Here is a 9,106-nt window from a genome sequence, read left to right as displayed (position 1 = left end):
GTGTGTGTGTGTGTGTGTGTGTGTGTGTGTGTGTGTGTGTGTGTGTGTGTGTGTGTGTGTGTGTGTGCGCGCGCGCGCGCACACACACACATATACATGTAAAATATAAATTTTCTGTGCCTTAATCAAAATGAAATATAACCCAGCAAACGTTCAATCCTAAATGCATTTTTATTCATTTATAGGAATTGCATGGAGCATATCTCTACGTCTTTCTAAAAATAATATTAGCTTTTTCTGTGCAACAACATATACAAAACACACATTGTGAATACTGTTAAATTCAAAATTTTGAATAGGAAATGCAGTTTTTCAATCCAATTGCGTCCAATTGAATCTAATTGAATACAATTGAATTCAATTAAATCCAAAAAAGTTCACTATTTAAAATACGCATTTGGATAGAAAAAAATTTCAATCCATTTTAATCCATTCTCGTTTGCTGGACACACAAAAGGAACAGAGAACAGAGAATAAGAATTTCAACCTATCAGAAACTGTGTATTCTACAATATATGATTTCTGAATTCAAGACGACAAAGTGTTAGGCATGCTTGCCGAGCGAATGAGTATAATTGGTTTTTAAGCCGGTTCTACATTAGTTGCAAGCCGATCGCAAGTTTGTTGCGGCAGCCAATATGAAGTGTTGATTTCAAAATGCAAGCTTCAGATTGGTTGTCTCAATAAACTTTACCTGTAGAATCATGTTTAATTATTTGGCGAGCAGATCTAGCCGCATTGTCGACTTGAACGTGCCCAATGTGATACGTTCATATCATTCTATAAAATTGATATTGGTGTCGCTAATGCATGAAAACTTCTAAAGCCTTGTGTCCACGATGCCAGAAATCGGTCCGAGATCTTGAATAGAGAAAAAAATCAAATCACATTTGAACAATTTGATCACATGACCATTGCGATTGGTCAATTCTTTCTTCATCCGAAGTCTCGAGGTTTGTTCGCGTCGCATACTCCAATATGCTCCTGTTATAACTCTTTCTCTTATTAGAGTGAGTAGGAACATTGGCAGGAGCATGTTGGAGCATGCGATGCGAATAAACCGTCGGAACGATTTCTAGCATTGTGAATACAAGGTTTAAGCGTCACACGAAAAAGGCGGAGATAGTCTCTCAGAAGTTCAGGTTTATCGTGGTTGAACTAGAGTTTATTGTTTTTCCGTTGAATACATGGTATTTGTACTATAGTCAATATTGGTTTGCACAGCGCATCTATCGAGACAGGTTTGTCATATTTGTTGATTAATTGTAATTGATTTTTGGTAATCGACGATTCGTTTTCTCTTTCTTTCTTTTTAATTTGAAAACGCGGCAGTATCTCGATTATAATAATTATAATTACTTCAAATTTCTCTGGTGAAGTCTTGTATCAGTTGTACATCGTGTTATTTCACTTTTTGCTAACACCTAAACATTATTCAAATCCAACTTGTAAGTGCAATAAAGTTATTATTATTATATATTTATTTTAAGTGCAAAATAATCAACACGAAACAATACAGTTAGGTAGCAACTATCAAAAATGTTATCTGCAATTGTCAAAGAACACCAGAGCAAACAAGCTGTGAGAAAAGAAAGACAAGGTAAAAAATATGTAAATTATTTAATTCTGTGTTAAAGATTTTTATGATGATTTCTAAGTATAAAATTTGTGAAATGATTTAACAGAGCAAAAGCGGAAAGAAGCTGTTCAAGCTGCAAGCAATCTGACACAAGCCCTTGTTGATCACTTGAATGTTGGGTAAATAAAATTTTTGTTTATGATTTGATCTAATTTATAGATAGGCATATATAAATGGTGGAATATATACCAGCGTCCCATGTATCTTAAGCCTGTGGCATATGATACTTGTTTTCTTACTGGAGTCCTAGCTAGATTAAAATCTTAGCATTGTACTGGCTGAATTAGAATCTTATCATTGTACTGACAGCATCATAGTCAATACAGTGGTAAGAATTTATTCTCTCTAATAATTTATAATAGCAAGAAAACAAGCATTGTATGCTGCCGGCTTTAATGATTAAAAAACAAGTTTTATCATTTGCACATATATATAATATTACATATACAAATATATATGCATTATACATATATATGATTAATGTTTTATTGTTATCGTTATTATAGTGTAGCTCAAGCATATTTGAATCAAAAGAAGCTAGATGCTGAAGCAAAACAACTACAACACAGTGCAACTAATTTTGCTAAACAAACGCAATTATGGTTGAATTTGGTAGAATCTTTCTCAAGCTCTTTAAAAGAAATTGGAGATGCAGAAAATTGGGCACGCAGTATAGAAGGAGATATGAGAACTATAGCCACAGCTTTGGAATATTCATACAAAGGTATAAAGCTAATGAAATGTTATGTATAACTATATCTTTGTACAAAATGTAATATATTGCGTATTATTTTTTAGCCACGCAAGAAAATCAAAGTGTTGGTAATGTTTAAAGATATGTGATATGTAGGACATTGTTTTTTCTAAATATAATATGGTTAGTGTCATGAGTAGTATGAAGATTTTTTTAAAAATAATTTCATGATATGAGTGATGATTTCATTTTGTTAAGATATAAAGTTAATGCGATTTAAGTTGTCAAAGAAAAAACTGTTGTACATATTTTTTAGAACTAAATTGTGGACATTAATTAAGTCTATTCTACAATGTGCTCTTTGTTTCCTGTTTGCTTTTTCCCACTTTTGCAACCGTTTTATCAAGAATTGCTTTTTTTGCTACATGTTTCCTGTTTCTTCCAAAGTTCAACTTTTATCTCGGGTGACATAAAATAAGAAACCGGATAAGAAGCAAAAAGCAAAATGTAAAAAATAGCAGAAAGCAGAAAACAGAAAACAAAATAAAAAACACATTGTAGAATAGAATTTAATGCATCTTGTTTTAATTAAAAAGAATTATTGAATTATTAAAGAAGAGATATATATATTTTATTTACTTCAGAATATTTCTGTGTTTCGTTAATTTTACAATCTCGTATATTATATAATAAATAACTACTATTATAACATCATATTTGTACTAATATAATTTTCAGTTTTTTTTTTGTTTAATATGAATAGCCATAAAGAAAAATCTAGAAAAATACATTATTTTAAAGTAAATTAGGGAAAATATATTCAATAATTTTTATGTAATTTATGTATTTTTTCCATTAATGTAGAATTATATTTATTTGATATCAAGATATTCCCTAATGTGTGTGCGCGCGCGCGCGCGCGCGTGTGTGTGTGTGTGTGTGTGTGTGTGTTAAATATACTTTTTTAATCTATTTTCCAGAGTTATGATACTTAATGAGTTAAAAGTTAAATAAAAGTTATAAATAATTTTTAACATCATGTAGTTACTTTTATACTTATTAACGTTATTTATGTAGTTACTTTTATATTTATTAACTTTATTAACTTTTTTTAAGTTAAAGTTTTTTTATCTTATTCTAAATGTCAATACTATTTTCTATAAAATCTTAAACGTTAGAGAATTAGAGAGAGTTTAAAAAAATAAATAATTGTTTGAGGGACACGATGCTTGTAGTGCTCAAAGATGAATTGGATTTACATTTAGGAAATGCTCTCAACAAATGCGTTGAAGTCGACAAAACGATTAGTATGTTTGCCCACAAGCAAGTGAATATAATTGGTTGTTATTTAAAAATCCAACCAATCGCATTCAATCGCTCGACGAGCATGCTAGCAATTTTTTTTCTGGCTTGAAAGCACCCATTGGACGAGTTCAAGACGGCAAAGCGGCTTGCCGAGCGAATGAGTATAATTTGGTTCTTATCTATAAATCCAACCAATCATGTTTAATTACTTGGCGAGCAAACCTAGTCGCTTTGTCGACTTGAACGCCCATTGTGTTATACTATCTTTGTTTTACTAATAAGAGATAAAGAAAAAATAAACTTTACATATAATTTTCAAAGAACTAGCGGACATGGTTAGCATAAAGTGGAATACAAGACTTTACTTACATTTTTTTACATTTTACATTTCCTTTTTCTTTTATAACAAAATATGAAAATACCTATGTAAAAACATTAAAAATCAATTTTTTACTGTACAAGAAATATCTTTATTATTTCATATAATTTACAAATAAAAGAATGCATCCAAAGAATATGAGGCCTGTTTCTCCAATCCAGTTAGGGAGGGTTGAAATAGGCACTAAATATCTCTATGAATTTAAAAGGGGTACTTAAAAGGACAACGCAATTATTTGTATGACAATATCAATGCTTGTTTGGCAACCAAGCCCGTCTTTGGTAAGGTTTTTTTTACGATCTCCTTCAACAATCTCAAATGATCTAACCGAACTGTTTAACGAGATGTAACACGTGTGCAGGTAATGCAGATATAGACTTAAAATCGGCTTAAATGCGTATAGAGTATAAATTATATACTGATAGATGGGACTAGCAATTGTGTAATATATTGTAAAACAAGTTATATAAGCACAACTTGCAATAATTTAATTTGCAATATGTTAATTTGCAATAATGTTACTATAAGCGGCGTTCACAGAAATCAGAACTAAATCACGTGGCTTTCCAAAAGTTTCATAGATCTATATCTATATTATGATGTGAACGTTTAGTTAAAGGCCTAGTTTAGGTCACAGTATAGAGCAGATCGCACGGTGTAAACGTGGCCAATGTGTAGTAGAAGCAAGTAGGAGTAGGCCTTGTTCTGCGAAGGCGGCGGCCGCGCGCGTCGATCGCGAACGGTCAGTCAGTCGGCTATTGACACATCGTCCCAATATGGCGATAAGGTGGAAAACGATGTTCTCGCGCAGCGTACGTCGTGATCTCATTCCTGTGTAGTGAGAATTTTCCCAGGTAATTGTCTCATTATTCACGTATGTTACAAATGGTGGAGTCGCTCTGGCAGAACTTTTTATGTCTCTCTTCAGATCCTGTCCTGTCATTTCCGTTTTGTCTGATCTTGCCTGACGTATGCGTTTAGAAAAACAATATGTGACACGTTAAATTAATAAGACGACTGCGAAATGAGCAAAAGGATCTTTGACTGAACAAAAGGATCAATCATTATTCGAGTTTCTTTATGTATTGTTTAAAGGGATAATTATAATTTCAGTTCAAAACCAACAATCTAGACATCATAAATTGACAGTTTTCTAATTTATTTCTATAGATTCCATGAAATGTAAATATATAAATCAGGTTTTATGATAAATTCACTATCGTATCTCCAGATTATACATACATTTATATCTTGTATTGCACTCAAATTAAAGTTGTATTATTATCAAATTATTTAAATTGATTTTGTTTGTTTATTCTGTTTATTCTGTTTATTAAGGAAGATTAATCTATTTTTTTTTAAATTTTATATTAGTATATAGATAGATTAAGCAAAGATATATAGAAATAATTAAATGATAAATTTATTTCTTATCTTAGAAAAGAAATTCAACATAATGGACATTCTCAGATTCAGGAATCTGAACCTGATCAGAAATTTCGAACAGTTTATTTATAGAAAAATAATTGGTTTATTGACTAACATATATTTCTTCTTATTACATTTATTAAATTAGCATTATTGGAATTAATCAATACTGATTTGCTCCATTAGTTATCTATGTTGACTTTCATTATATGCTTATGGAGATTTTATAACATTTTTTATTTTCAGGTTTAATTTGAAATCTGTCACTGGTAGCTATAACCATGGTATGAGCCTTACATCAGATGAAGTAGTGTTAGACAATAATTAACATTCTTAATTGCTGTACCTTTACTTGGATCTCTTTGAAAGATGCCAAGTTTACGGAAGAAAGTTGCCGGTTTCATGCGCCAATTGTCTATCAGCAACTTGGCCGGGGCTGTGGAAAGTATAGGCCTTGGGGAACAGACACTTCGAAGCCCGCAATCATTAACTCAGGATTTTCCTGGTGGCTGTTTCATCACACGCTACCTCAATGGGTAAAAATAAGTCACACCTGAATATTTTCACATTTTTTTTACTTATTTATAATAATATGTTATTCTCTAATTAATATGTCTACATTAATCTTCTTAGACTAGAAACAAAACAAGAAGGACCACCAATTTTACACGGCCGAAATCCAGAAGAATTGCCAAGCAAACAAATCGATATTTTTCAAGAAAATGAGGAAATATTCGCAGCCTACACTGGTCCTGATAGTGGTCTTACAGCAGTCAATCTTCAACAGAAACATTTAAGTATTAGCGATACTGACATTGATTACATTGATATGTTAGATCAAAATGAGCAATATAGAAGTGGTAAGTCTAAAGCAAAGATATTACTGAAATAGATTTCGATTTGTTATAAAATAAAAATACAAAAATTTTCTTAGGATCAACAACATCAAATATAACAATTGCTGGAGTTACCGATTGGTTTAATCCTCACGAAAATGCATATGGAATTGCGACTACTTTGTATGAGAAAAATCCTACAAATGATACCAGCAATGGAGAACCAATAGCCGATTGTTTTGGCATTGTAGCAAGACCAAATTCTGCTATACTGGCTCTTGCAGATGGAGTCAATTGGGGTAAAAACACAGATTTAAAACATATATGCTCAAACTATAAAAGGCAGAGATAAAAGTTGAAGCATAATAAAAGTTTTGTTTGATAGATGTATTTGTAACTTTCACATATATTCAATGAATACTCTTAAATTTTAAGTATTGAAATTTAATACTTAATTCTGATAGAAAATAACTGATAGAAAAATCTAATTTTTTTTTCTTTATACTTATCTTTATGTTTAATCAAATTTGATTTTTTTCCTCTTTAATCTTTCTTTTATTTTAATTGCAAGAGATACTTATTAATTTGGATTTTCAGGTACAAAAGCGAGTATAGCAGCCAGATCTGCAGTCCACGGAAGTATAGAATATTTGAACCAGATTCTATTTTGCCCGTCTATTAATAGTGAAATGACAACGACAAAGGATATATTTATAGCGTTACTTCGATCATTCCATGCAGCACATTCGATGATTCTTCAAGAGCAAGGAATGCTTACTACCTTAACTGTATGCACCATCCTTCCACTGCCAAGTTCAAGTACTGATACAAATATATGCCAGAAAAAATATATTGCTTGTACCTGCAACGTTGGTGATAGTTTAGCTTATGTGTATTCAGGGTATGTATTTCTTGTTATGTATTTACAAATTGCAGTAGATAAGTTAGGATTATTTGATCATCGTTTCTTATGCAAAACAGGAAAACTGGAGTAAGAGAGATAACGCGAGGATCTCACGATATTCATTGCATGCGAGACATGCGAGATGCCTTAGGAGCTCTAGGCCCAGTAGATGGTTCTAATCCCGAATTGAACAACTTAACGTTGGCTATAACAGAGGTCGAGAGAGGCGACATAGTGTTTTTGACAAGTGATGGAATTTCAGATAATTTTGATCCTGTGGTTGGAAAATTTGCAGTTTTGCCCAATCACAGCAGTGGCGCTGATGCCACATTGAAAAGTCACGATGCGAGATTAAAAACTCGTCGAAGATCGACAGAAAATCTGCGGCACACTGAGTCGAGTAATAGTAATGTAAATAGCAACAATCTGCCAGTTGTTGAAGCTTACCAAAGGCACGAACTTACCCTGCTCAGAATGGAGGATCTGTTGAGACGCGGAGTTTCTGGAGAAGGACCGCCATGCAACAGTGCCAAACATCTATGCGAACTTCTTTTGGACTTTGCGGTAACAAAATAGAAATATTTTATAAAAATAGGTATATTTATAATAGGTATAGATTGCTCATTCCCTAATCTCGATATCTATGCTCCGTTAGAATGAATTGAACATATTAGCTCTCTTCAACTCGATACTCGTTAGAAAGAAAGAGTGAGTGGGAGAGAGAGAGAGAGAGAGAGAGAGAGAGAGAGAGAGAGAGCACAAGAGAATGATTTAAATCAGTTGAAATTTCAGAATGAAATTTTATACCGGTTACAGTTATGGTTCGAGATTGCTCAATTTTTGATTTCGGTGTCGGTTCCAGTCCTTTCGGCGACAACGACTGTTACAAATGTACAATCATTGAAAAGGACCGAAATTAAAATGGTCCCAGTGACCGTTACGGTAAAAGAACTGAAACCAAAAAAATGAAATTGAGCCTCGGACATTATCTGAACCGAAATTTATCAGTCCAAGTCCTTGATTCAAACTATTCACTCTTTCTAAATCAATACCATAGTGACTTCATATAATATAATATAATATAATGTGCAGTATATTTTTATTATGTCTATTCATCGAGCAATATATTTATCAACCCCTATCCACAGGTACGTATAACTGCAGCAAAGAGGCGAATCTTAGAAGATACGGAATTGTACTACGCACAACATAAAGACGGTCACCTTGTACAACTCTCAAAACACGAACAAAGATCTCGAAGAAAAAAGACATTGGAGAAGATATCTATGATACCTGGCAAGCTAGACCACGCGACGGTTGTAGCATATGTAGTCGGACCCTAAATTTCTTCAAAGTGTAATTAACGATAGAGAGAATATAGTTTTTATTCGTATATAAAAATTGATAGATTAAACTTTCTATATTGTAATATTCTTACCTAGCGTTAATAAAAAGCGAATATATATCTTTTACAAGTCAATATCAACTCAATTTATCTTTAGAATTAGTAAGTGTTAGAGTAAAAAAAACGCAAATTCCTAACATTGTTTTTGTATATCCAAAGTCTGTCAAATAGTATAATTTATATATATAGTACAAATTATTTGTACCAATGTAGATTAACTTTAATCTGTTTGTTTTATTTATTTTCTATTTTTTCCTAATCCTAAGAATCAAAGAAAGATAAAATGTTTATTGCTATTTCAAGGCCAACCCATACAAGAACATACAGAAAAATTATAACAATCGATAAAAGTGTAAAAGAAAACAAGAAAAACTAATAACAAATATGTATATTACTAAAGATTATTAAAATTAATAACAAATAACAAATTTAAACTAATAATATATCAAGAAAATAAATTAAAATGATATTAAAATTAAAATTATATTGATAGGAAAATGGACTAATTCCTAAAAT

The 9,106-nt window shown here is 31.8% G+C and overlaps 2 protein-coding genes across 4 annotated transcripts; both read left to right on the top strand.

Annotated features, from left to right (window-relative positions):
* Positions 1-1,023: 1,023 nt before the first annotated feature.
* LOC108687672 (biogenesis of lysosome-related organelles complex 1 subunit 1) lies at positions 1,024-2,853 on the top strand. 3 transcript variants are annotated; one of them, XM_018193582.1, is made up of 5 exons: positions 1,024-1,241; positions 1,520-1,600; positions 1,686-1,758; positions 2,146-2,363; positions 2,438-2,853. In XM_018193582.1, the coding sequence occupies exons 2-5, from the start codon at positions 1,540-1,542 to the stop codon at positions 2,470-2,472; spliced, it is 387 nt and encodes a 128-aa protein (XP_018049071.1). In that variant the 5' UTR covers positions 1,024-1,241; positions 1,520-1,539; the 3' UTR covers positions 2,473-2,853. The 3 variants fall into 3 exon arrangements, with proteins under 3 accessions (XP_018049071.1, XP_018049070.1, XP_018049072.1); XM_018193581.1 differs by having other exon boundaries at positions 1,491-1,600; XM_018193583.1 differs by lacking the exon at positions 1,024-1,241 and adding an exon at positions 1,342-1,448.
* A 1,883-nt stretch (positions 2,854-4,736) lies between these two features.
* On the top strand, positions 4,737-8,661 carry LOC108687658 (PP2C-like domain-containing protein CG9801). The gene is made up of 8 exons (XM_018193560.1): positions 4,737-4,871; positions 5,692-5,729; positions 5,815-5,981; positions 6,079-6,305; positions 6,380-6,580; positions 6,879-7,182; positions 7,263-7,749; positions 8,334-8,661. Exons 2-8 carry the CDS (start codon positions 5,727-5,729, stop codon positions 8,526-8,528), a joined length of 1,584 nt encoding a protein of 527 aa, XP_018049049.1. The 5' UTR covers positions 4,737-4,871; positions 5,692-5,726; the 3' UTR covers positions 8,529-8,661.
* Positions 8,662-9,106: the final 445 nt, after the last annotated feature.

The sequence above is a fragment of the Atta colombica genome, unplaced genomic scaffold (genome assembly GCF_001594045.1).
Source record: "Atta colombica isolate Treedump-2 unplaced genomic scaffold, Acol1.0 scaffold210, whole genome shotgun sequence".
Taxonomy (NCBI): Eukaryota; Metazoa; Arthropoda; class Insecta; order Hymenoptera; family Formicidae; genus Atta; species Atta colombica.
The sequence above is the reverse complement of the archived record's forward strand: the minus strand, read 5'-3'. Positions and strand labels throughout refer to the sequence as shown.